At 49.4% G+C, this 27,541-nt stretch overlaps 2 protein-coding genes across 3 annotated transcripts; one reads left to right on the forward strand and one right to left on the reverse strand.

Moving 5' to 3' along the window:
* Window positions 1-397: 397 nt before the first annotated feature.
* Window positions 398-15,464, reverse strand: Srebp (Sterol regulatory element binding protein; the record flags this gene model as incomplete). The annotated part of the gene is given in 9 exon segments (XM_077703492.1): window positions 398-651; window positions 4,277-4,449; window positions 4,589-4,930; window positions 6,544-6,667; window positions 6,799-6,931; window positions 7,521-7,711; window positions 12,619-12,879; window positions 14,281-14,564; window positions 15,245-15,464. Coding segments are annotated over 9 exon segments (1,796 nt in total), but the record flags the coding sequence as incomplete, so codon positions are not given.
* A 294-nt stretch (window positions 15,465-15,758) lies between these two features.
* Window positions 15,759-27,301, forward strand: LOC144174685 (PC-esterase domain-containing protein 1A-like). 2 transcript variants are annotated; one of them, XM_077703494.1, is made up of 7 exons: window positions 15,759-15,977; window positions 16,318-16,397; window positions 16,595-16,815; window positions 17,484-17,697; window positions 21,261-21,430; window positions 23,110-23,266; window positions 26,920-27,301. In XM_077703494.1, the coding sequence occupies exons 2-7, from the start codon at window positions 16,320-16,322 to the stop codon at window positions 27,142-27,144; spliced, it is 1,065 nt and encodes a 354-aa protein (XP_077559620.1). In that variant the 5' UTR covers window positions 15,759-15,977; window positions 16,318-16,319; the 3' UTR covers window positions 27,145-27,301. The 2 variants fall into 2 exon arrangements, with proteins under 2 accessions (XP_077559620.1, XP_077559619.1); XM_077703493.1 differs by lacking the exon at window positions 15,759-15,977 and adding an exon at window positions 15,984-16,248.
* Window positions 27,302-27,541: the final 240 nt, after the last annotated feature.

Raw genomic sequence — 27,541 nt, forward strand, 5'->3', positions numbered from 1 at the left:
GGTCATCATCAACACCAGCAACAGCCTATTGGTGCCCCCTGCAGGACGAAGGCCTCTCCCAAAGATCTCCAGCCACTTCAATCGCGAGTCTGCCCCGAGTCAACTCTTTGCCCAGAAATTTTCTTAGCTCAACCATCCATAGAGTCCTTGGCCTGCCCTTATTTCATTCACAGTTTATCGGCAGCCATTCATTGGACAGTTGGTCGACTTCTGTCCTTCGTGTGCACAACATGCCCTGCCCAATCCCACTTCTTTCATGATGGCAGCCTACAACTGGAAGACACTGGTGAATTACACTGCTCTGCAATGCACAGGCGCCCATAAATCCAATCCGCAGTGCACACACAGCGCAAAAGGGGAGCCCACTGCCCGTGCAAAGAGAGAGAAACACCCACCAAGCAGGTGCAGCTCGCTGAGCTGGTGATGGGCAAGGGCCAGATGGGAGGCCGTGCGGGCGCGCTGGGCGGCGTCCATGCTTAGACCCCCTGCGGCCCGCCGCTCCAGCCACAGGCCCACCCGGGCGCACTGCAGCAGCTGTCGCAGCGTCTGCCAGCCCACCGCGCACAGGGCCTCTGGCAGACTCCAGCTGGGGGACTGGCCCAGGGCGCCCAGACACGCGCTCAGCTGCTCCACCGCCGCCCTCGGACGACCCTGCAAGTTTCCCCATTTCTTGAGACCCCACGAGCACTCTCCTTCCTTCTCAACCTTAAAGGGGCTGCGACATTAGGTATGTAAAAATCCTGCTGTAGGCTTCCTTTGTATGCAAGGACACTGAACACAATGTGCTGGGTACAGCAAACGTTTAATACATATTTTAATTCCCTTCTAAAAAGTACTTAAATGCTTGTTCTGGAGATTTGGACCCATCGATACGTCAGTGTATTTCTAGCATAACAAAGTTTCAGTGACGTCGTACCACATTAGCGACCCGAGCAACATCAACGTGAACCCCAGTTACCTGTTTGGTCAGATCAGCAAGCGAGTGCGAGCGATGCGAGCGCCCCATCTGCCACTCCGATCAGAGGTCAGAGCTTATGATCCGACCTACAAATGAGCTGATCTGTGGCGGCAGAGGTGGCGGGATTCGTTGGCTCATCAAGCAGCTGGCTGCAACTCAAGTTCTTGAGCCGTTCCAGGTACTATTTTTATAGCTTTTTATGACACTCGATGCGAAAACACACTGCGCACACGACAGGCGCACTGAGGGAGTCACACGGTCGCTGTGCAGGTGGCGGCCACGGCTGCAAAGTGGTGCAGGCAGGTGCGGGTAGCTCGAGTGATAGCTTGTTACCGCTCCACTGAATGGGACTCAAGTCCCAAACAAAGCTGCACATACGAGAAAGGAGGTAATGATATGATGGCCAACTGCATTAAAAAAATGTCATCTGCACCGCTTACGAGAGTGGCAATCAAATATCCGTTGCAGTGCTAAGCCCAACATCTGTAGGTGGACTTGTAGGCAGACCAGCCGGCTGCTCCCAACGTGCGTCTCCCCATCCACTGCCTCGCGTATCGTTCTCCAGCCGCGGCAGCTACTAGCACTCGCAGGGCCTGTATCATGTCCACGGTCGCTTTTGGGTGGGTGACGAGATCAGTACGCAGGGGATTTGGCAGAAACTGCCCCCTTTGCGGAAACGACAGTGCTACGGCAGGTCTGCTCTTCAGTAGAGATTGGCAACAGCAAACAGTGATATCCGTCCTACAGTCACATCTTCTGTGTGAGCGAAGGAGCTGGCCGAGCGGACGTCCGGCCTGCAGCGACGTCACGACCTCCCTCGGACTTCACAGCTGAAATGTTCCCTCGTGTGAATACCGCTTAACGTGTGTGCGAGAGCTGACGCCGCAGTAAAGTCGCAGTGTACCGCAACACCGCATGGTACACACATGGCAGAGCTTCCTTGCAACACTGACGTCACTGCTCAAATCAGCGCCCAGAAACCGAAACCGAATCCTGCGATAATAAATTATTTACTCAGAATATGTGAATGTGAGAGCGTGGATCATGCTTTCTAACGCAATATGAAATGTTTGCAACAAAGAACGCACAAGAAAAAAATTTGATGTCACAACCTCTTCAAAGCTCAAAGCCTGCAGCAGCTGCTCAGCTCATACTAATCCGATTCTTTCATGAGAACTTTCAACGGTTCCTCGCCACTAACTCTGCAAACCGGTTCTTTGCACGAAGACAAAGCTTTCTGCCCTCCCGACTTGCACACAAGCTAGACTCACAAGAACAACTGCATGCAACCACTCACAAGGCCCAGTTGCTTTTGCTACTGTTAAAGAAACTAAATATTGGTTCCCAAATATTGGTTCACAAGCAGTGCACCAAGTTGGTATGCATACTTGCCAAAATAAATGCACTATTTTGGAAGATTGATGACGACGGAAAAGACGCGACAAGACCGTGCGGTCTCTGGTTACTTTACGATTTCCCAAGGCTTAAAAATCACTGGTGTTATACCTACAGTAGAATCGCGATGATACGATTCTGGGTGATATGAATTTCGGGATGATACGAATTTCTGAAAAGTCCCGGCAAAATTGCATTGTTTGCAATGGGAAAAATTTCGACTGTTACGAACGGACCTGCGCGGCCCGGCGGGTGATACGAACGAGCCGGCGAGGCGCCCGAGTGCCGAACAAGCAAGTGACGGCTCTCTCTCCCCATTTGTCACTCTTCTTTCTCTAGAAACGGCCGGGCTGTTGTTTTCTGCTCGCGAAAACGCGCCTCGCACGCCCCATGCGCGCCGCGAAACCTCTCGCACGCTGCGCGCGCCGCAGCCGGCGGCGCCAACATGGCGGCGGCTTCGGCCGCGAAGTGGCACGGCCGCTTGAGCGACTGCTTCTAGCCGCTCTTTAAAATGCTGCTCAAGGCAGACACGAAGTTTCTTGTGCAGTAAAGGAGCTGATAACGTTGGCGAAAACGGTACTATAAAACACCATCCGCGTCGCTAGTGAAAGCGCCCATAAAATATCTGCCGGAGTGCTAAGCCTAAACATCTCGGGCGGAGCCAGCGGGCTGTCTCAATCGTTTCGCAAGTCGTCAGCGTCTTTTTCTGACCGAGCTAGGAGATACCGCGGGCGCGAAATTGTCAATGCGGCCATGAAAATACAGCGCGCGCAAAGCCGAGGCGTGCGAATCGCGTGCAAAAACGCACCATGCGGTTCACGCTTGACTGTTGCGGCGTGTAGCGAGCTTGGACACCGGGAGTGAGGAGACAAGCGCAAAGCTAGGCGAAGCGTTACGCGCTCCAGAAAGGACTGCTTTGTGACGTGGGGGTTTAAAAACAGAAAAAATCACGGATTTGTTCACGCGAAAGTAAGAAAAGAAATAAACGAAAACTTTTTTCAGCGCTCAATTTTTTGGCCTGTGTTGGTTCATACGAATTTCGGATGATACGAATATTTTTCGCGGTCCCGCGAGATTCGTATCATCGAGATTCTACTGTATTTCTAACTACACATCATTAGGTAATTTCCACTGAACATACAGACTGCCACATTTAATTGCATCTATGAATGCGTCCCCTACGTTGGCCATAAAATTTCCCAATTTTCAGCCGCCTTTCCCATATCAAGTCATAAAGATTCAAGCAAAATAGAACGCAGCATCGTTGTTCACTTGAGCACCAGTGAACAACGATGCTCTCATTATCACCTCATTATCATTATCATTAGTCTCATTATCACCTCGCCCATAGCCAGTTATCTGAATTGCCTTTGAATGATGTGACATGTTTGTTTGGCGTCTGCACGTTGATACATGGTGCACTCACGACCGCCGGGAGTAGACAACCTTCCGGTATTGTACAAGAGCCCTGTTTGTGGTTTGGAGTTGTTCGTAACAAGTGATGGAACTCCATACAAACTAAGCTTTCTGTCCTTCCATATTTTCCAAGGAAGCTCTCCTGCAAATTAGTAGCTGAGCACTGGCCCCGTTATCTGTGCGACTTCATTTCACGGCGACGCTACGAGGTCTAGGAAATATGAAAGCTGGGTCTCCGTTTGCACAAGGCGGAGAAAAGTTTAAAATAAAAGGGGGGAAAACATCTGGGGAAACACTTACGTAGCGCAAGGAGTGTCCCTTTAAACGTGGGTCAACTTTTTGGGAAAAGCGTGGTCCTTAAATGAGTGAAAAGCTGCTTTCATTTTAGACATTCAATATGATATGTGCATCAGAACCTCACTAGGCCCTTGCTTTTTTAGGGAGTAATTGATAAAGGCCTCCGTTTTACAGGGCATGTAAGCAGTGCTTTGTAAATGCTCAACCGACCTGAGCGAGGTCAGCGTCCGCTTGCTTGCGATGCCTCCAGAAAGCAGCGTTGGCCTTGCCCTGAGACAGGCCATCACCATAGAGCAGAAGCCGCCCAAGGCACGCCACAGTCACCAGGATGTTCAGGATCCAGCCCAGCAATGACATCGGAGACGCACCCAACCAGCTGTTCACTGCAGAGAAAAGTGAACAGGTTAACTGACACTAAAAGCGGTGAAGTGCTTTTTTGGGGAGGAGGGGGGGGATCCAAAATAGCTGACATTTTGGCAAAAACCATGCTATGGTCCCAATCAATGCTGGCCTGCCCCTCACCAAAGTCCGTCTCGCCTCCGGCGGACAGGATGGAGCGGCCCGCAGCGTGCGAGGAGGACACCGCGTAGGCGTTCCCCTGCCGACCCGCCAGCAGCCAGCCGAAGGGGTTCAGGGCGAAGAAGCCGAAGGTGAAGACGCACAGGGCCATGCGAGACGTGTGCATCATGGCTCCCCGCAGGGGGAACTTGGCCTCCGAGGGGCTCTCCGGGGGCGACGGGGGCTCCGAGCTGCTCGTGTCCTCCAGGGCGTGGTCGGGCGAGCTCATGTCCGACGAGGGAGGCGTCATCGCCTCCTGGCTCGCTTCTGCCACCAGGCTCTTGTGGTCCAGAAGCACGTCGGACACTGGGCGACGAGAGAAGGACAACCAAATCAGCGTGGATGTCGCAACATGAGAAATGTCGTACTGTTGTTGAGTGGCAAGGCACGGCGTGCAAAAGTAAAGGCTGGTTTGGAGTGAAGCACCTTTAGCTCGCCAATCAAGCACTCTGAGCCATTAAAAATATACAGTGGAACCTCGGTGATACGAATTCGGTTGATACGAATTTCGTTGTGATACGAATTTTCAAAATTCCCCGGCCAAAACGCATTGTATGCAATGTAAAAAAATTCGGATGATCCGTACGCATTATTACTCCGGTGCAGGTAATACGAACACGCGAGTCGCGAGCAGACGACTGCGGCGCGCACGCGAGGCGGGAGCGTTTGTGCGTCCGTGTGGCCTTGGTTGCGCGCGGGCACAAAAGCATTAAGCGTGAACCGCATGGAGCATTTTCTGCTCACGAAAACGCGCCGCGCACGCCACAGGCGCGCTGTCGCCGCCGCAATACCACCCGCATGCTACGCGCCGCACGGTAAGCGACGGTAACATGGCGGCGTCAACGGCCGCGAAGTAGAGCGGGTAGCTCGACCGACCACTTCTGACTGCTCTTTAAGATGTCACTTAAGGAACAAATGAAGTTGCTAGTACAGTAAGGGAGCTGATAATGTGTCCGAAAATGACACTATCCGAAGACGACACATCGTCCGACTCCGCGCGGCTAGGGAAAGCACCTATCAAATATGCGCGAGCGCGGTAAGCCTAAACATCTCTGGCGGAGGAGCGCTTTCAAACTGCCGCCATGAAGAGCGCGCCTCCTCATTGGCGCAAGTCGGCAGGCTCCTCCCACTGCCGCGCGCGTCACGCATCGTTTTCCGAGCGAGGTAGAATCCGACGTGGGGGTGAAATCGTCAACGCGGGCGTCAAAAGAACGCGCGCGCAACGCCGACGCGCCCGAATCGCATGCGGTTCACGCTTGAGTTCGTGTGCGCACGTCGCGTCGGCGATGAGCGCGTTCTTTTGACGCCCGCGTTAACGATTCAGCCCGGCACCCCGGCGCCAGCCTTTGCCTCGGTTGCCGCGAACGGCAGTGGGAGGAGCCTCACGACTTGAGCCCATGGAGATACGCGTGCCTCATGGCGGCAATTTCGAAGCGCTCGATCAGCTGGCTGGGCCACGTCCGCGGCGGATATTTGGCGCGAATGACATATCAGTGCTTCTCCCACACTGTCAGCTCCTTCCCCGCATGAGCAATTTAGTTTGCTCCTTGAGCTGCGCTTTAACAAAAGGTTAGAAGCGGTTGCTGAAGCTCTTTGCACCTCTTCACGGCAAGAGCCGACGCCATGTTGCCGCCGCCTGTCGCATGCGCAGCACATTTCCATTTTTTCTCGTTTTCTGATGATACGAATTTTCGGGTGATACGAATATTTTTGCCGCCCCTTGAGATTCGTATGACCGAGATTCCACTGTATTATATAGAAAGAAAAATGAAACCCAAACCAAAAGGACGGAAGAACTTTAACGCACAAAAAACTAGGCAATACTGCTTTCATGCAATAATTTATTATTTCTAAGCTTCCTAAATGTAATCTCTTTTTTTCTTTTTCACAGGCTAGCCTAGTAGACCTTAATTTCTCACCTGTAGCCCCCGTCTGTTGTACCGCCATCTTGAGCACGAGGTTTTCTTGCTTCAGCTTGTTGTTGACATTCTGCAGGTAACGCAGGTAGTCGATGGCCTTCCTCAGAACCGCAGACTTGTTTAACTGCGGAGGAAATGAGCGACAGCCATGGAACACCTCGTTGTTATCTAACGCAGACCCTCTCCACCAAGAAGAGCTGTTTAGCCAATTGTGAAACCATACTTTGCATCGAACACAGAATGCGCGATGCCCACCTTGGCCTCGGGGCCGACCACCATGTTCTTGAGCTCGACGATCTTGTCGTTGATGCTGCTCCTGTAGCGCCGCTCAATGGCATTGTGGGCGTTGCGCTTCTCTCCCTTGTTGGGGGGCTTCACTGTCACCACCCTGTTTAGTCAGTGGGGTGAAAAAACAGGCAGCATTAGACCCCCGTGAGTGCCTTGCAATGTCGCACACATGCACAGTATGCAACTACAAAGGAGGGGCCCCTAAAAACAACGAGGCCCAAATTTGAATGCGAGGGAACTGTGGTGCAGTGCTACCAAGGCCCCTGCTACCCAGGCCCCGTTATAGTCTCAAAACCTGGGAGGCTTGACAGAGGGAGCCTTGTTTTGCAGTTGCGCAGCGGAACGGCTTAAACTTGCAGGCAGTTTCAAGCTACTCTCATTGCACGAATACCCGCGTATTGATGAGGAAGAGGAGGCATAAACGAGAAAATATCGGTGACAAATGCTGCGCTTGCGCAACACTGGTAGGCGGTAGGAAAAAGTACTCCACATGCCCCTATTTCTCCCCTCCACTTTGCGTATTCCTATCGACCACAGATTACTAGCTCTTGGCTAAACTCTTTTTAAAAATTGTGTTTCCAACTCGTTTGCTTCGTCACCCCCAATCGCCACAGCTGCAGTGATGTCAGTGTGCAGTCGTTGGCAACAAACGGCGGCCCGCATTAAACTCTGCGTGCAGGAGCATTCACCTGCTGAGCTTGTCAGTTTCCAGGACTAGGGGGATTCCAGTGGCGGAAGTGGCGGCCAGGATGGGAGTAGCCTGCGGCGCTGCCGCAACGACAGGTGTGGGCGACAGGGGTGTGTAGGCCAGGATGCTGCCAGTCGCACTGGTTCCACACGTGTTGTCCTTCACCAGCTGCTGCAGCAGCATCTGCTGCACCTGTGTCACCAGAAGAAGCAAGCCCCGCATCAGGAAAGGGCCAACCAGCTTTGTAATAAGAGCCGCGGTAAAGCAAAACAAACTAAAAGGAGGGGAGGGGGGAGGGGAAAAAAAAGGAGCAAATGCCCAGCATAAATGGTGCCAAAATCTAGCTGTCCTATGTAGCAGGTAAATGATTAGACGGAGTAATTTGAGAAGTTACAAGGACCGTGCATTTTAAGGCACCATGGTTCCTTTCATGCTCCTTCAGCAATTTGGTGATGTCAGCTGTAAGGACACACTTTCTATGTCTTCAGGGCAGCCTTGAGAGAAAATTTAGAGCATGTTTATTCTAGCCGACTGCACTCGAAAGCCAATTGTGTGATCATTTAAACAGGTTTGCATTAAGAGTGAAGACTGAGATAACGTGCAACGACAGAGAAAAACTGCGTGACATCGCAATTGTTCCCAAGGTAACTGCCAAAGGCCCGTGGAGTCTTTTGTCAATCTAGACTTACTATACAAATTAGGGCTTTAAGTTTCACTACAGAGGGAAATACCGTATTTGCACGAATATAACGCGACCACGAATATAACGCGAGGGTAGATTTTGATGGCATAAATAAGAAAAAAAAAATATTATTACTATTATAACGCGAACTCTTGAGAACACAAAAAAGTGAAAAGAGACCGAAAGTCGACGTATGTTTTTCGTTTTTATTCTACTCGTCGTCGCTGCTGATCTTGTCACTGTCCGTGAAGATCGCGTCGTCGTTCGTGCCATCAATGTTGTTGGAGATGCAACACTTGAGGAAGGCGCGCGACACAATTGAGCGCAGCACCTCCCATGCATTCGCGATCCACTGGGCGACTTGCGAGATCAACGCCCGCTTGACCCGTCCCGTCGGTGTGAGCGCCTTGTTATTCTCGGCCAGCCACTCCTCGTACTCTCTTCGCACGCGATCCTTGAAGGGTTTGTTGATGCAAACATCGAGAGGCTGCAGTTGAAGTCATGCCCCCGGGAATCACCAAGAGGTCGCTCTTGGTTTCCCCGATGGCGTTCTTGACTTCGTCAGTCCAGTGTCCCCTGAAGGCGTCCAGCACGAGCATGGACGTCTTCGCCAACGCCACACCCGGACGGTTGTCCCACACGACGCAAAGCCACTCGTGCATCATCGCACTGTCCATCCGTTGCGCTGCACATGAGTTGCCGACGTCTTCGGACAGGAGGAGTCCTCTTCTCCATGTGAGGTATGTGGGTGCGCGTAACACACGAAACGCGAACGACTTTCGAGACGAGAAGACGGGGACAAAAAGCACTTCAACAGACGCGGAACAAAGAAATTCGAGTTCCATTTGGCGCGACGCTGACGATGTGCAAAACAACTCGGCGGCAGCGGCGAGGGGCGACCGGGCGACCTTCGCTCTCGCCCTCTCTCCCTCATCCCGCTCGCGCCTCGCCATCGCACTCCTCTCGCGCCGTGTTTTTGCGTTTTTCCGTGTGCGTCACAATTGCCACGAGCTCTTTCCAGATTCGGTTTTCCTCCTTTCACTTGGCGCGATGTTCCCGTTCCTCGTTTCCTTCAACTGGGATGGCTTTCTCGCCTTTCTCTGGACTCGCGCGCCTCGTGGCTGAACTCGATTCCGAATATAACGCGAGGTGCGTTTTGGAGCACGCAATTTCGAAAAAAAAAAAAAAAAAAAACTCGCGTTATATTCGTGCAAATACGGTATAAGCCAGAGTTTGTTTTAACACGGAAAGTGTTTTATGCCCGGGTACACCAAGATCTCACTCACGTCAGATCCGTCACGGAACTTACATCGCCAGAAAAGGTGCCATTGACGCTGCGGCGCTCGGATTCGAGCCCGGGCTGTCTCGCTGCAACGGGAGGTACGTGGCACTCTACCGACTGCACTATGAGCAGAGACATGAGCAGCTCTACGAACGCACCTTAAGTCCTCCCCTATGACTCATTCAGATGCTGATGCCGTCTAGGAGAGGCGAAGTGAAGTAGCGCATCACGACGCTAATGAGCACTGACATTTGGTATGTCGATGCCAGCGCCTTCGTGTACGGGGGACGCGTGTGAATTGAGGACCCTCCGCTGTGGCGTCGTTCCCGTGACCGTTGTGTTTCAAGCTGCTGTTTCTGTGGATGTCATTTTTGGCTTTGTTGACCCGGAATAAACCGGTTATTTTTTTTTGTTTGTTTCATGTGTGTCCGCGTCACTTCGTCTGGTGGGGTCAGGCTCGCGAACCCTTCGCACATGAAGGAGGTTCCTTTAACATTCAACTGCTCCTTTGAAGGCACCTTTCACTTGCGTGTTTTACCAATTCCTATGAAAGAGGGAACAACCACAATGTTTTTGTTTATTTTTTGTCAACCCCTTGGCACGGCAAGTCAGGCATCTTTGCCCATCTAAGATGAACTTGAATCGTGCATACCGTATTTACACGATTGTTGGTCGACCCGAATGTAGGTCGACCCCCCCACATCGCAAGTCGAAAAAAAAAAAAAAAGCAGAACACACGAGCACATTCCACAACCACAATATATTGATCACTTGAACTACAGCTCGTCCTCGCTAGTGTCCTCGTCGTCACTAGTGCTGCTGCTGCCGTCACTGCTGCTGCGGTCCCACAGCACGTCGTCGTCCAGTGTTAGCCCGCACTTCGCAAACGACCGCATCACAACATCGCGCGGAATGGCCGACCACGCGGAAAGCACCCACCCGCACACAGTAGCCAGCGAGGCCCTCTTCACACGCCCGGCTGGAGTGAGTTCACGATTGTCCGCCGACAGCCACTCGTTGTACTCGCGGCGCAAAAGGTCCTTGAAAGGCTTGTTTACGCCCACGTCAAGCGGCTGAAGTTGCCCCGTCAGACCACCGGGGATCACCAACATGTCGATCTCCTCTTTGCGGAGCTCCGCTTTCACCTTCTCGGTGAGGTGGCCGCGGAAGGAGTCCAACACGAGCAGGTTGGGGAGACCCTTCCTGAGGGAAGCACCCGGCCTCATGAGCCACACAAGGCGGTACCACTCGACCACCATGTCCTCCGTCATGTAGCCCTTCTCATTTGCTCGCACAACGACGCCTCCGGGGAACACTTCTTTCGGTATCGTTTTCCTCTTGAAGACGACATACGGGCGGAGCTTGGTACCGTCCGCCAAGCACGAAAGCATGACAGTGAACCGCAGTTTCTCGTTCCCTGTCGTGAGAAGGTTCACCTCGCGAGCTCCCTTCGCGCTCATGGTTGTGTTGCTCGCCATATCAAAGTACACAGGGGTTTGATCGGCATTACCGATCTGGCCGAGCAAGTACTGCCGAGAGTCGCGGAGCTTCAAAAAATATCTGTGAAAAGCGAGCACTTTTTCCTCGTAAGCGGACGGCAACTTCTGGCACACGCTTGTACGACGGCGCAGAGAGAAGCCGGCCCGCTTCATGAACTTCGACGCCCACGACCTGCTGGCTTTGAAGCGCGACCTCGGTATCCCCGCTTCCAAAGCGAAGAGACGGGCTTTCTCTGTGACCATTTCACAAGTCACCAGCAGCGACCGATCGCGCAGTTCGGTTACATACGCAGCAAGCTTTGCTTCCAGCTCGGGAAAGCGTCCAGATTTCGGCCCGCGAAATCCTCGGCGTTTGGCATCACACGCGAATATTTCGTCGCGCTGCTTTCGCCACTGCCGCACCACCCGCTCGCTCACACCGAACTTGCGTCCCGCCGCGCAGTTGTTGCTTTCTTCAGCATGCACAATAGCGGCCCTCTTAAATGCCGCTGTGAAGGAGCGCCGAAAGATTTTCGGTCCGGGTGAAGTCATGGCAACGAAGAAATGTCGGACGCCGAAAGAAAAACGTGCCGAAGGCTCACAAAGAACAAGGAGAAGAGCTCTTCCGTCAATTACTGGTACCCCCCGTACAAGCCGCCAAGGAAGAGCGCTCACCACTGTCACGTGATATGACGTGCCGCGACGCATCCGTGACGTCTACAGCTGCGCGGACGCCGCTGTGAGAGCTGCCGGCCGGCACTCGCCGAGTGCCGCACGCCGTATCAGCGCCGGCATGTTTACAGGAGGCTCCTCGGAGAGTTGCGCGCGCCGTTGCCGTTGGAATCTGTCGTGGTTTCGGGCCTCTCTGAGGCGCTCACGCGAGCAGCGTCGTGTTCGACACTACGCTTCGCCGCGACGCTGCTCGTGAGAGCGCTCCGAAACGGCCAACGGAAGATGCCACGTGTGTTACCGTGAGCCCAGTAAGAGCAGAAAAAAAAAAGTATTGCGAGCGAGCGTTAGGAATAACTGCAATACGTAGAGTCGAAAAGCAAACGCACAGCTGCAACTACGCCGTTGCGTCCCCGATTTCTTGTTTGGCTTGCCATCACCAGCGGCACAAGTTTCAGTTTCGATTGTAGGTCGACCCCCCAACTTCAGATTTTCAAATTTGAAAAAATGGGTCGACCTACAATCGTGTAAATACGGTAGCTGAATCAAGTTGGACCCCACAGGGAAGCTGCACAGGAGGGCTTGACTACCCCACCCTCCCCCGCTAAACTTAGGAGCCTTTGACATCAACCGTAACTTGCAACAAGTACTAATGTTGATGGTCATGAAATTTACATGGGCAATGTTCCGAACAAAGTACGCTCAGAGGGGGAACTACTTGACATGTAGGAGCAATCAACAAGTCCAAAGAACCCAAAACGAGGCAAGGCAATGGTGACATGCATTCCTAACCCTTACCAACAGGCGGGAAGTTTAGTTTCGATGTACAACTCGTCGGAAGTCCAGTAGAACAAAGTGCAGAAAAGACAACGCACAGTAAGAACAAACAGGATGACACGCCTATTCTGTGTTGCCGTTCTTCCCGCACCTTCCCCTACAATGTTTGCCCAACACACACGACTTCCAATCGTTATAAGCTAGCGCTCACCTTCTGGGTGGGCAGCTGTGAGAGGCGGCTGATGCGCTGTTGCTGCTGAGTCTGCTGCTCCTTGAGGGCGGCCAGAAGCTCAGCAACAGAAGGCATCGGGCCCGGCTGCAAGGTGGCCACCCGGGGCGCCACTGTCTGGTGTGCAAATGGCCGCACCACCGTCACCTTCTGCAGGGGCCGAGCCGCCGCGGTGGTCACCGTCGTCGCTGCGGCGACCACCGGCTGGGTGTTGGTGACCGCTGGGGCTGCCTGGATGCATACCTGGGGACGGGCACAAATACGCTGGGGTGTGAACTCTCGGGAGAATGGGCATAAGCCTGACACAGGCTTTGTTTGATGCAGGTGATGCAAACTATACGACTTCCAAGCTTCCTTGCAAAGCTGACTGTGAGTTAAAGGGTGCTAACCTATGGCTTGAGGGTGTTAACTGCTTCGTTGGTCTGCACTGTACTGCACAGGTTATGTAGTACACATTATGTCACTTAACTAAAGGTAACAAAAAGTGCAAAGGAAAATGGTGTCTCCTAGTCCTCAGCTCGAAATCGTCGTGAGGGGACCAAGGATGTCTCACTTGATTTACTTTCTGCCAAGAGATTTGCTTTTAGCGGAAGGCATGAACCTACGGGCATTATTACTTCACCACAGCTGAAATGTCAAGGTAGTTATGGTGGCACATCTGCAGAACAAACACTCAGCACTAAAAACAAGCTTCGCCTCATTGCACTCATGTATTACACATAATGGCATCACTAGGTTGGTTCTGATAACTGTGCTTTTATTTATTTTTCTAATTTCAGCCTTCTCTTTTGTTTCTCTACTAACTGCCGAACAAACACCAGCAAAAATATTACAACGAAAATGGTACACATTAGTTGGTAACCTACATGTGCACGCGTCTCGTTACACGTAACAGGCTTTCCCACTCGGCACACTATTTTATTTAAAATGCCTTAGGCATGTGCTACTGTAGTGACACAGGAATTCCCATTAATGTGTGGGTGGCTAGGAGTGCTAGGAGCAGCCAGCTTGCCGAGCTTTCCTGCAGAGCCACCTTCCGAGGACATACAGCATCTGGCAGCTTTCTGTACAGTCAGGCTCGATTTGAAGGTTATCGCGGGAGCACCGAGCAAGCAAGACTAGGGCGCCGTTCCGTGGCACTTTTTTTCATTCGCGAAGATGTGATTATGCGGCCCTCCCTCACCCCTTGGCTGTTGCATGGAATTCGCTCACCCCCTTCGGCAAAGGCCGACTGCCGCAGTTTTTTTCTTCATTCCTTTTTGGGTGACGTATCCTAGTTTTGTTCCTCGGCAACCTGATAACACCGAAGATACCTCGGCATTGTGGCAATGCGGAAGCAAATTACAATTTTTTTACACAATAGTTACCCCGAGAAGGTAGCGTATCAGTGTGAAGTATCTCGATGGCAAGAGAAAAGGATAAAGAAAAAAGAAACGAGCGTGTCCTTTATCGTTTTTGACGGCAGTGCGCGCACTGCCTGGAACAGCCATGGGAAAAGCAAACCTAGCATAATCTCGTTGTGGCTGATGCTAAAAAGTGTCACAATAAGGCGCTGTCGTCGCGGTCGGTCGGTACTCCCGCGATAACCTTCAAACTGATCGCGACTGTACAACTGGGAGTATGCCGCACGCTCCACCAGGTTACCTTTTGAGGCTGCACAACCAGGGTGCGCTTGGGGGCCTCCTGGACGGGTGCTGCCACCTGGACGATGGTGGGCGTCACAGGCTCACTCGTCAGGTACGCACTGGGGTTGGCCACCAGCCCGTCACCCATGGACGACTCCCCATCGAAAAACTCGATGTCCAGATCCTCCTCCTTGATGCCCATGAGTGCTGGGTCGTCTGGCAGCACGGGCAAGCTCCCAAAGAGGTCATTGTCGAACAGCTCCGAAGACCCAATTAGGGACTCGGGCATCAGATTGAACATGTCTGGAGAGGGAGAGACATAGCAGCTCTGTCAAAAGGAAACCTTCCAAAGGGGTAATACTGTCAGCGGCTTTGGCTTTAATGCGCCAACCACAAAGCTTGTCGCGAACCAAAAAAGTGTGAAAGAGCTTGTCGACTGTTGATGAATGCATTTTTTTTGTCAACTTCCTGCATCCTGCAGGTGACTATGGCAGGGTGCATCCTGTCTAATGCGTAATTCGTTCCTTTTATTGCAGGCACACTGTTTGCAAAGAATGCTTCCGATTTTCAGTGTGCTGTGAGTTTCCACACGCACCCTCTAGCTATATTGCGTCACGTTCGTTTTCCTTGCCAATAAAGCATTCCTTCATCATTAGTGACAGCCACTAACAGATCTGCTACATAACTGAATCTTTCACGGTAACCTATCGAAAGCAAACGAGCTAAACTTCATTTTTTCAGGTCACACGTCGGGCAGCCAGGTGACGCAACAAGACGAGCCCCAACGCGTGAAGGAAAACATGACGCACATAGACTCGGCACAACGCTGAGTCCCAACGAGCGCAGCTAAGACAGCCATCAGTACGCCCTACAATACGGCAAAAGCTCGGTGGCTCTCCTTCGAACACGAATAAAGACCTGTACTACTGAATGTTGAGCGGTAGGATTATCTGGGTGGTTTCATAAGTACCGATGCTACGCACCATCGATGTCTGATGGGGCCGTGTTGGTGTCCATGGCATCGTTTTCCTCTTGCTCCTACTATTATTTCAAAACTTTACAATGTATTAGACAACATAAATTATCAGAAAAGCATGTTTGTAGTTCCCCTTCGGTGTTTACGCTTCCGACATGAGACCACGAGAACCAGACCAATCAAAAGCGCTTCACGGATCGGGTGATCCCGACGTCACGAATGCACCGAATGCCCCACTGCGCCTTATGCGGATTACTTGCTCCGACACAAAAATCACAATTTTAATTATATTTTCATTCACAAAACCAAATAAATAATTTTTAGTCAGTGAAACAGTTTATTTTGGGACAAACATACCAGTATGGTTAACTTTGCTACAATAAACGGCTGTTCACGTGATTCGAAATGAAACGCAAAAAAGTGAAACCGAAACTTGATTTGTGCTTCACGGATTGAGCGTGCTAAAGTTTCATACGTCAGCCATGACATCTCCGAACTTTCCCAAGTTTTTCACACATTTCTCAGGGGGGTAATGTGGCCGCATAAAGAATAACATGGCAAACGTGTGTCAGTGACGAGAGGGCCGTGACAAAGCGTACACTTAGACGTACCACCAAACAAATACAAAGTGACATAAGGGACGTTCCTAGCGGGTAGTTTGAACACTACATAAAGTACGCGTGACCACGTGAGCTTGTAATTCTGTTCACGGGGCGAGGAGGAAAACAAAGTTGTTATTGGTGAGAAGCCATTCTCATTTGTGAACGCGCACCACCAGCCGGCAGTGATGGTATTTTGTAATAATTACTAGTTGTCGTTGACCATTTAATGGGCGCTTATTGAAAATTACGACCAAATTCTGAGCAACGCATTACTGAATACAAACGCAACCTCACTAGCCAAACGCTATCAGAATTGTGAGGTTACCGTTCGAAATGCCGAGCGTTTTCCCGAGCAGCGAAGTTCGTTCGTTGCTGAGAGCCAAAGATGTGGTTATGTTGGGATGCTCTAGTAAGTGTACGCTGTCATTTTTTGCACGCGTGTATTGGTGGCACATGTCAATTCTCTCCCTTGTTATAGATATGCGAGCTATGTACAAGGACCTCGTGTGTCTGTACCAGTACGACCGAATGATCTCAAACAATGCGCTAAAGAGAAAGGTAAGAGACAGCAATGCGCAGCGCTTCCATAAGCCGCGCTCGCCTCAAAATCAATTTCGTAGCATCTTTGACATTCGTCGACGATTTCTGTCGTTTAGACGCGCTTCTCTGCCTACTGTAGACGCACCCAACACGTGAAGGATTGCGTAAACGAAACGCGATCGGTATCGGGCAACAGCTGTCGCACCACTTTGCAGATGGAAGAGCACTGCTTGGGCGACACGCTGGTGGTTCACGGGAAAAAGCACAACGGTCGCGACTACCGGGAGGAGAGACTGTTCTGCATGCACAAAACGTCCATCCACTTCTGCTTCATCACCAGAATCTACAGCGACTACATCAAGTCCATCCTGGAGCGCATGGTTAAAAGGCCTCCTGATGTCGTCATGGTCGGCTCCTGCCTCTGGGACATTACACGGTTGGCGGAATTTATGTATTTTTGTTTCCCGCCATGGCACAGATGACAGTGAAATCAACCTGAAATCTATGTTGTTGCAGCGATTGTTACACAGTCCCCGTTCTGTTTTGGACATGGGGCATTTTCTTTACACAGGGCTCGGAGAGTGTTTTGGCTTGCTGCCGAAATGTCTTTTTTTTTTTTTTTTTTTGAGGGGGTGCCCAGTGCATGCAAGCAATGTCTGCTTCTTTCAGTATTACTTTCATTAAACTTTTGAACAATGCATGGCCGCTTGGTGCGGGACTTCAACTGAGGGCTATTTTTGGTCCTCGGTAGGGTCCCAGTGAGGCTGCACACACAACCAAGGTTCTCTTGGTGTACCTCCAGAACACAGAACTGGACAGAGCTTTGTGAAAAACATTTTTGAATGTGACTGAGAATTTTGTGCACATCATCCGACATCTTCTCATTTTTTTTTTTTTTTTTTTTTTCATTTCTGTTCCATCATCTGGCATAGCAAGCCAGTGCGACAGCTCAGCTAACATCGCCATTTTTTATTGAATTTATTCTTTCCCTCTCTGTCTGAACAACGCAGCAACCGCACCTTCCCCTCCATACAAAGTTTTCATTTCATGTTGCCACAGCGCTAATCGATTCGAGCCCCTTCTTTTCCTGGTGCCCTTGCACAGCTGGGGTCCCGATGGCGTGAAGGAGTACAAGGAGAACTTGGTGCGTTTCTTCACCGAGCTCAGCCAGAGCGTTCCCTCGAAGACGCTGGTGATGTGGGTGATGGCGGCGCCGCTTGCCCAGGATGTGCGTGGCGGCTTTCTCATCCCCCAGCTGGAGTTCCTCAAGTACTCGCTGCGCTTCCACGTCCTGGAGGCCAACTACTACTGCAGAGAGGTGCAGTATCGTGTCCAGACGTTCTCTTCAGGAGTGTAACTTATGGTGTAACTTTAGGGGGCGACAGCATGTTCACAGCAGATGTTGCCTGGCGTTGGGTAATTGGCAGAAGCTGCAAACAATTACGCTTAATTATAGTGGGATGTTTTAATTAGCGGTGATTGTAAGTGATCATTCATCATCCTATCTACGCCCGCTGCAGGGCAAAGGCCTCTCCCATGGATCTCCAATTATCCCGGACCTGTGCTAACTGTGATCAATTTATCCCCTTAAACTTCCTGATCTCCCTTGCCCATTTAACTTTCTGCCGCCCTTTGCCTCGCTTGCCTTCTCTAGGGATCCACTCTGTTATCTTGCCTTCGCATTACATGCCCTGCCCACACCCATTTCTTCTTCTTAATTTCTACTAATATATCCTTAACACGCGTTTGTTTGCTGACTCCCTCCGCTCTCTTTTTGCCCCTTAATGTTACACCCATCATATTTAGTTCTGTTTCCTGCTGAGTCATTGTCAGCTTAAATTGAACCCTTTTAGTGAGCCTCCAAGTTACTGCTTCATAGGTGAGTACTGGTCCATTTCTTCTTCTTAATTTCTACTAATATGTCTTTAACACCAGTTTGCTCCCTGACCCACTCCGCTCTCTTCTGGCCCCTAATGTTACACCTATCATTTTCCACTCCATTGCCCGCTGAGTCGTTCTCAATTTAAGTTGAACCCTCTTAGTGAGCCTCCAAGTTTCTGCCCCGTAGGTGAGTACTGGTAAGATGCAGCTGTCATACACTTTCTTCTTCAGCGACAATGGTAGGCTGCTATTCATTATCTGAGAATGTCTGCCATATGCACCCCACCCCATTCTGATCCTTCTAATTATCTCTGCCTCATGGTTGGGATTTGGGGTCACAACTTGGCCTAAGTATATATATTCGCTTACCACTTCCACTGCCTCGCCACCTATCTCAAACTGCTGTGCTGTCCCGAGGTTATTGATCATTACTTTAGTTTTCTGCATATTAATTTTCAGGCCCACTGTTCTACTCTGTTCGCCCAGTGCGGAAAGCATGCTTTGCAATTCGTCCCCCGAGTTACTTAGCAAGGCAACGTCATCAGCAAATCTGAGGTTACTGAGGTGTTCTCCATTAACCCTTACTCCCACCTGTTCCCAATCCAACGTTCTGAATACTTCTTGTAAGCATGCTGTGAATAACATTGGAGAGATTGTGTCTCCTTGTCTGACACCCTTCCTTATAGGTATTTTACTGCTCTCCCTATGGAGGATGATGGTAGCTGTAGACCCATTGTAGATATCCTCTAGTATTCTTACATAATTCTCTTCTACCCCCTGGTTCCGTAATGCCTGAATGACTGCTAGGGTTTCGACCGAGTCAAATGCTTTCTCATAATCTATGAAGGCTATATATAGGGGTTCATTATACTCAGCGCACTTCTCTTTTGATCGTGTGAATATGGTCCATTGTTGAATAACCTTTACGGAACCCTGCTTGTTCTTTAGGTTGACTGAAATCTAAGGTTGCAGAGGTTCGGTGAGCGATTACCTTGGTAAATACCTTGTAGACGACTGACAGTAAGCTGATCGGCCTGTAATTTTTCAAGTCCTTCATGTCGCCTTTCTTATGGATTAGGATAATGTTCGCGTTCTTCCAAGATTCCGGTACCATTGCGGTCATTAGGCATTGTGTATACAGGTTTGCCAGTTTTTCAAGTACAATTTCTCCGCCATCCTTCAAGAGGTCTGCTGTTATCTGATCTTCACCAGGTGCTTTGCCCCCTTTCATTTCTTTCAAAGCCTTCCTTACTTCTTCGGTCGTTACTGGTGGGATGTCTATCTCCTCTGAACTACTGTCTCGTTCGGCATTATCCTGTATGTCCCGGCTACTGTACAGATCCCTATAGAACTCCTAGGCCACTGTGACTATTTTATCCCTATTTGTGATGACATTGCCTTGCTTATCCTTAAGTGCATACATCTTATTTTTCCCCACGCCAAGACGTCTCTTCACTGCTTTCAGGCTACCTCCATTCTTTACAGCGTATTCGATCCTCTCCATATTATACTTCCGTATGTCAGCAGTCTTACGCTTATTGATTAACTTCGAGAGCTCGGCTAGTTCTATTCTGTCAGCTGCGGGCGGTAGAGATTCTCATGGTTTGCCGTTTCCTGATTAGATCTTTCGTCTCCTGAGAAAGTTTACCAGTATCCTGTCTAGCCATAGTGCCCCCGACTTCTACTGCACACTCCGTGATAATGCGTGTAAGGTTATCGCTGGCTTCCTGTGTCGTAAGCTCGGCTTCCTTGTTAAGGGCGGAATATCGGCTCTGCAGCGCGATCCTGAATTCTTCCACTTTACGTCTTACTGTTAGCTCATTTATCGGCTTCTTTCGTACTAGCTTGTTGCGGTCCCTCCTCAAATCTAGCCGAATTCGAGATCTTACCATGCGGTGGTCACTACACCTTACCCTTCGGAGCACTTCCACATCCTGCACGACGCCAGGGTTATCGCATAATATGAAGTCTATTTCATTTTTGTGCTCCCCATTCGGGCTCCTCCAGGTCCACTTCCGACTCTTGCGTTTACAGAAGAAGGTATTCATTATGCGTAGGTTATTTTGTTCTGCAAACTCAACTAGTAGGTCCCCCCTGCTATTTCTACAGCCCAGACCATAGTTCCCAACTGCCTTGTCTCCAGCCTGATTCTTGCCTAATTTAGCATTGAAGTCCCCCATAACTACTGTATACTGTGTTTTTACTTTAGCCATTGCCGATTCCACATCTTCATAGAAGCGTTCCACTACTTGGTCGTCGTGGCTGGATGTGGGCGCGTAGCCCTGCATCACCTTGAGCTTGTACCTCTTATTGAACCTAATTACAAGACCTGCTGCCCTTTCGTTAATGCTATAGTATTCGTCTATGTTCCCAGCTATGCTTTTATTGACTAGAAATCCCACTCCCAGTGCTCTTCTGTCCTCTAGACCACGGTAACATAGGACGTGTCCATTTTTCAGCACCGTAAAGGCTTCGCCTGCCCTCCTAACCTCGCTAAGCCCTTTTACATCCCATTTAATGCCCTCTAATTCCTCGAACAACACCTCTAGACTTGCTTCGCTAGATAAGGTTCGCGCATTAAACTTTGCCAGGTTCAGATTCCATTGGCGGCCTGTCCGGATCCAGGGATCCAGGGAACCGGATCCAGTTGGCACAGGACCGAGGTAATTGGAGAATAGTGGGAGAGGCCTTTGCCCTGCAGAGGGCGTAGATAGGCTGGTGGTGATGATGATGACTGGTAAGATGTCTGTCAGAGCAGTTTGCGTCAAAGGATGAAGAAATGAGAGCGGAGAGAGAGACACAAATGCAGTGTCTTCGATAATTGTTGGCTTTCGCTTTCAAAGCACATAAGCAGACTCAAGTACCCGGGGAATTTTCTCTCACAGGCAAAGGCTAGATATGTCGGGTGTGGTACTGGATTGTAGACATGTATGCAGCTAGGAGAAATGGTACTCGCATGCCTTAGCTGACCAATCACCTCGCGATTGCTCTAATTTGCAGGTCGCCGACCGGTTTGGTTTCGATGTGGTGGACCTGCACTACCACCTGCGGCTGCTGCTTGAGCACCGAGCAGAGGATGGCATCCACTGGCTGCCCCTGGCTGTGCGCCTGTGCACCAACGTGCTGCTCACACACGTGGCCATCTCGTGGGGCACGCCCCTGCCCAAACGGCAAGTGGCCGGCCAGCCCCCGGCCCCGTGCTGTTTCCCAGACATGTGCACGTCATGCATCACATGCTACTTTTTCATTATTAATTAATGGGAATTAAAAAGGAGAGGGTCAGGTTTCGTCGACATCGGCTTATGCATTTGAACGTCATGTTCATCTTCCTGTTTAGACGTAAGCCATCAAAATCTCCCGGGAGAGGGTGGGCGGTTATTTTAAGCCAATAATTTTAAAACAATATGCACCCACACTGGCTCTCTTTGATTTAGAGTCTCTGACTCTCCACGGGTAGTCCCAGGGTTCTCCACTCCATACGGATAGATATATGGGAAAAACGAATGCCAGTCTGCTTCTCTGGGGGGCCGAAACAGTAAATCGAAGAGTCCCACTGTTTCATTTGTCTGGGGGGAAGGGAAGGGCAGGCCTTCTCTAAGTGAGGGGGAGCACTGTCTACCAACCCATGAAATGCCCTAGGCTGTGATCGAGGGGTGAAATGCAGGTTGCTGGAGAGCAGCGTTGTTGGGGAAGGGCTGACTGCTGGAAGAAATACAGATGCGTGTGCAGAGTGGCAGGTGGAACGTGTCTACTGGGCAATTTTCGTGCGCAAGTTCAATTTTTGGCTTTGCCCGTCGAAAGAAAAGTGATTGTATGCCGAGGTATTTGTTCACGGCCTTCTTAGCAAATCACTAGTAAATCATGGAGCTTTCCTCCACGGATGAGTTGGACCAAGGCAACCAGACCTGCCAGATTCTAAAAGGAAGCAGAGGATGTGCTGGCTTTTGCATAAGGAGAAAAAAAAGTACTAAAGCAAAAAGAATATGCAAGCTTGAATTATAGCACCGTAAAAATTTTACTGACCACCTATTTTGAATTTTCGCTCTCTTTTCTGGGAAAGGGAGGGTATAAGGAGCATATATAGATCTATCAGAATTTCTTTCAGACGTGTAAGTGGTGAGGGACCCCAACTGCCGGTAAGAAGGGGAATGGGAGATTGTGTGGGAAAGACGTTGACATAGGAGACATTGTCAAAACAACCTGCCCATGCATTTAACATCCTATTGTGAATGTCTTCTGTGCATTTGGGTTTGCTGTACTGCTTTTACGTTTTGTGGAAAAGCCAACTTAGTAATGTGTAGAGAGGCCAATGCAGCAAAGCCAACTTCTTGCACTGCTGCTAACATTTGCCGAAGAAAAAAAAGTAAATGTCATTGTCGTAGGTCAACACACATTATTCCTTCGAAGGAATAAGGCATTATTCGACCGAACATTCACAGGAAAAAAATGTATTCACACATGCGTAGTGTAAACTAGTCACTCGTCGCAGTCAGCCCACAATTTGTGCAGATGCTGCTTTTGGTGCACCTTGGTGCAAAAGAACATTTTCTTCATCAGGATAGCACAGGAAAACTCCAGGTTCATTTTTCGTATAGCAACGGTTCTTGCACTATTAGTCTGTGCTGCCGCCGCTAATTTGTCCAGCATTGACAAATACTATCGAATGAAGAAAATGTTTCAAATTACACATTTAGTGGAGGGACCTAGTGAAGAGCAGTTCTTTGGTAGCTGCAACGAAATGCGACACCCATTACACGGATTGAAGTGGCTTTGATTCATGGCGGTCGTGTTTTTTTCTTCTTTCCGTGTCGACATCAGTTTTGCTTCTCTGACACCTTCGGTTTTACAGGGGATATTTCACTGAAAAGGAGAAGCAGATTTTTCAGGAAGAGGCTGGTGCCACCGATCCTTCCAAAGAAGGCGACGACACTGCGAATGAGAGCCTGCTCCCCGCAGACCTCTCCTATAGCGTCATCTTTGGCGATGACAAGAGAGTCATGAAAGAGGTGAGAAGGTGTGCGCTGGTTCTACGCAAAAAAAGCTGAGTTAACCGGACAGAGTAAGGGACACCAGGCTCACTGTGCTGTGTGCTGAGGTGACATGAACTAAGGAGGACATGTTACAGTCGTTTTTTTTTTTTTTACTTTAAACCATTACCACCATTTTGACCTTTATACTGTCTATGCTCATTACAGGGGATCCAGGAACAACAGACTTCCAGTTACAACAGACAATTTCTGTTGGTTTGTTTGATCCCCATGCATTTTAAGTGGAATCCACTTCACTCATAATGGACCCGGCTATAGCAGACTATTGGCTACAACAGACTGAATTTCGGGCAGAAAATGTTTTGACTGAATGTTAATAGCAGACTTCCACGGTGCTCGCGCCCAATACGCTTTTTGTTTGTTTATTTTGCTGAGGAAACTACTACGTTTGGCAAAATTGTCGATGTAGAATGGGTCATTGGCGCAGCCAAGCCAGTGCCAGTGCCCCCCCTCCTTTTTTTTTGTGACCAGCAGCAGGGTAGCTGATTTTACTGTCTGATCAACTAAGCATAATTAATGTTGAACATGGCGAAAAACAGGCAGCCATCGCCAGAAGTACGGGCCTGTCTAAGCATACAGTCCGCTCGGCCGTCAAGAACAAGGACGTTGCCAAAAAACACAACTCCGGTGGGTGAGATTGAAGAACAGCGCTTTCGAATACACTAAGGTTGAGTCTGCCCTCATCACAATTTTTATGCAGTAAAGAACTCACATTCAGTGAATTTTGGCATTTATCATTCCCACGCATGCATCATTCCCGTTCCATTCGGTGAAAAAGGTAAGAAACGCCACAAGTAGGGGTACGGTTCCCATCCATTGTGTACAACCACCCGCTGGCTGTGCGGAGTCCTACTGGTCTAAATTTCGATTTCACAACTGTCCATCACATTATTTCATATTAGCTGTTTTACTGACCAGACTGGGATCATTAAAAATGTGGAACATGCCTTGGGTGAACGTCAGGCAGCAATCAGAATTGTTTGATGAACGGTTCCAGGCAAGCCTGCTTCGTCAGGAAGGGTTTGAAAAGTGCTTGGCTAATTCTGCTAACCATGAATGATTTTTGTAGCTGGTTAGTAATTGCTCCTAGTTACATTGTCACTATATCAGCTTAGCGTGCATCTCTACGCACTCGGCCACATGTACTAGGCCTTTTACAGGTGCCAGTGCTAATCTTCGAAAACTGCGTTCGGCAATTATTTGCCCCCGCGTGAATGCTGTGCAGAGATGCTGCAGGCATTTAGAAAGAGCAAATTGTCTGTAGCATGTACAGACAAATATATGCAATACTGGTCAAAGTTCCCACTTTACGCTCCCCCCCCCCCCCCCCCCCCCCCCAATCGGATACGGCAAGCTTTGGATACAGCGGACATTTTTTTCCTCGTTAAAAAGGTCTGTTGTAACGGGCGTAGACTGTACACAACAGTGCGAATGGAGAGCTTTGCTGTTTAATTGTTGTAAATTTGGTTCTGTTTAGTGCAAGGAAACCAGTTGGCACAATTGTTAAACTTAGTTGGCCTTAAAAAAACTATTCAGAAAAAGAAATAGGCTAAAGATGCAGTGAAGCCCACATAAAGCACTGTTCAAATACAAAAACATTGCCTCGTCATAATCAACGCATGCAGTAGCCAGGTTATGCAGAAAAACCCAAGGCACATTGTGAGCCATTTGTCGGTGTTGTTGGTTGTGGAGTTCACTGTATCATAGCGGAAAAAAAAAAGTTTGGTTTTCTCTGCATACAAGGCTAACTTAGTGTGTCTGAAACAAAACCACATTTGAATAGGTTGAGAAATTCATGACTTCAATGAAGCAACCAATTTTAAGTTCCTGAACAGTTAGCGAAAAATAACAAACGTTCAGCAGATGTGGGGAGTCTGCGATATCTTTCACATTTCGCGATCCTCTTTTGATTCTCAAGATGGGTCATGGTATCCTTCAGTAGCATGGTGCGTGGCAGCATTGTATAATTATCACTTTATTTTGCCACAGAATAGTCTGTGAAATTTGTCAGCGTGTTTTATTTTTTTTTTTGTCAGATTTGTTATGCTCATTATTTTTACTCTTACGCGTGTATGAGGCTACACACGTATATACTCACAACCTTTCCCCTGTGCGTTGCAGTGTTTGTTATTTGGTTTTTGTGTATGGATGTACTACTTGTTTTGTAATGATGTGTTTTGGCACCTATTCTACCTATTTTTTGTACTGTTCAATAACGGGTTCTAAACTGCTTCCAAACTGTAAAGGGAGCCGATAACTTGTCAGGCCTCATGGCCTTTTGTCTCGGCTTCAACTTTCACTTCAGAAAGAAACAAACTTCAAAGTAATGACACTGACATTGTGTCTTGTAATCTGACCTACTGTTATGGCCAGTATTGTCGCGGTAGTGGGAAACAAAGCTGAGGAATGTGGAGGAAAAGGTGATACTGAAGAGCTACGAAAAAAGTGAATCCAGATCACCAGGATTCCGTTGCAGCTTGGTACGCAATTGTGCATAAATGCAAATTCAAGCCGTGGGAATGCATAACCAGAAGATAAAAGAAAAACCCTATCAGTGATGGGTTTTGGCTTGCTGCACTAGTGGTTTCAACGCCCAGGGCATTAGCTAATTTTTGCATGCTTCAGGCCTTAACCTCCTCCATCAGAAGTGAACTGGAACCGTCAGCCCGCACAAGTAGAACAAGAAAGGCTCATTAATCCACATATTTAATTGAATGAAAAATGTCCATTTATCTGAAGCCGTAGTCAGGAGATGTGGCACCAAAATGTATTGAGAGGTATTTTTTAGGGACGAAGCCCCTTAGGGGCTGGAGCTATTGGCGTCTCCTGTCATCATCGTCGTAATCGTCGTTTGTCTCATGTAGTGATGGTACTAAAACACTGGGAAACTCGTTTTCGCCTCGCACTAGAGAGCTTCGTGCTTCAAAGACAAGATACTTTTACAGCAAAAATGTATACCTGCGTTTCATCTCCGTTGGCCCGCCGCGGTGGCTCAGTGGCTAAGGCGTTGCGCTGCTGAGCACGAGGTCGCGGGTTTGATTCCCGGCCACGGCGGCCGCTTTTCTGATGGAAGCGAAAAGCAAAAACGCCCGTGTGTACGAGATTTCGGCGCACGTTAAGGTCGAAATTAATCCGGAGCCCTCCACTACGGCGCGCCTCATCGCCTGCGTTGCGTCGGCGCGTTAAACACTCCAATCATCATCATCATCTCCGTTGGCAAACACTCCAAGGCGCCAAGAATACACTTATACACTGCATGCTTTGCCCTTCACCAGGTTTCATGTTAGTGGAGATGGCCCAGAAACTTTTTTTACCTACATACTTGTCTGACCTAAACGTTTAACAGTCGCTTTTAAGAACAACGAAGACAGTCGGTGAAGTGTTAATAGAGCAAAGGTTAAAATGTACTACTATCTTTCTTTCTATAACTGATCACTTATTTCACATTTTCTAGATTTTTTTATAATGTTTAGTTGATCTCTCGCATTTAAATAGCTTGCTCGATCCCATCGTACATTTTCCAAATTTCTGGCAATGGCCAGGCAAGCAGCATTTGGGATATTAGTGGAGTTCAGCGCCTTTATTTGGGCGTCTCCCTCCTCTGCACACAGGTGATCAACAACGCCACTGAGGCTGCACCTTCGCGGCCAAAGGCAAGGAGAGGCAATTGGCGAAGCAGGTTTGAGAACCAGATTGCCCCCCATCAGCCCCTGTACCAGCCTTGGCAGCAAGGCCCGCACAACCAGCCAGGCTGTTCCTTCTGGGAGGATCCCCAACACCCCATGTCAGCTCACCAGCCCCAGCCAGGCGGGCACTATATGGCGACGTGGTTCTAACTGCACTCCCGGCAAGATGCTTCATTGACGCAATTAACACGTTTTTATTTCATTCCTCACTTTGAGCTGATTCGCCCATGAGGTTACCATGTGGTTCTAATTCCAGTCTTGGCAAGACGCTTTCACAATCCTATTAAAACGTTTCTTCCATTTCTCACTTTGTGCCAATATCGTCGAAGAAGAAATGGCGGCTTTCACGGCCAGTTCCGTGCTAAGTCCACGCTACTTTTTTAAAGCTCTCTATTTCAAAGCTCAGGGCTGCCTTTTTTGGCAAGATATTCAACTCTGAAATCTCGCCTGGCTGTCCACACGCTTCGACTAGCCAGATGCGGCACCTTCAGATTGCAGCAGTTAGACGCTGCCGGGTGAGGAGATGCCAATGTGATTGGGGTAGAAT

The sequence above is a fragment of the Haemaphysalis longicornis genome, unplaced genomic scaffold (assembly GCF_048455015.1).
Source record: "Haemaphysalis longicornis isolate Haplotype H1 unplaced genomic scaffold, Haemaphysalis longicornis Haplotype H1 scaffold_3, whole genome shotgun sequence".
Classification (NCBI taxonomy): domain Eukaryota; kingdom Metazoa; phylum Arthropoda; class Arachnida; order Ixodida; family Ixodidae; genus Haemaphysalis; species Haemaphysalis longicornis.

What these genes read in the sequence shown, in the direction of transcription:
- LOC144174685 (XM_077703493.1), top strand. Translation starts at nt 16,173, where the DNA reads ATGCCGAGCGTTTTCCCGAGCAGCGAAGTTCGTTCGTTGCTGAGAGCC. An exon ending in GGTTATGTTGGGATGCTCTA is followed by an intron (nt 16,249 to 16,317) that starts GTAAGTGTACGC and finishes CCCTTGTTATAG; the next exon opens with ATATGCGAGCTATGTACAAG. An exon ending in GGCACGCCCCTGCCCAAACG is followed by an intron (nt 21,431 to 23,109) that starts GCAAGTGGCCGG and finishes TCGGTTTTACAG; the next exon opens with GGGATATTTCACTGAAAAGG.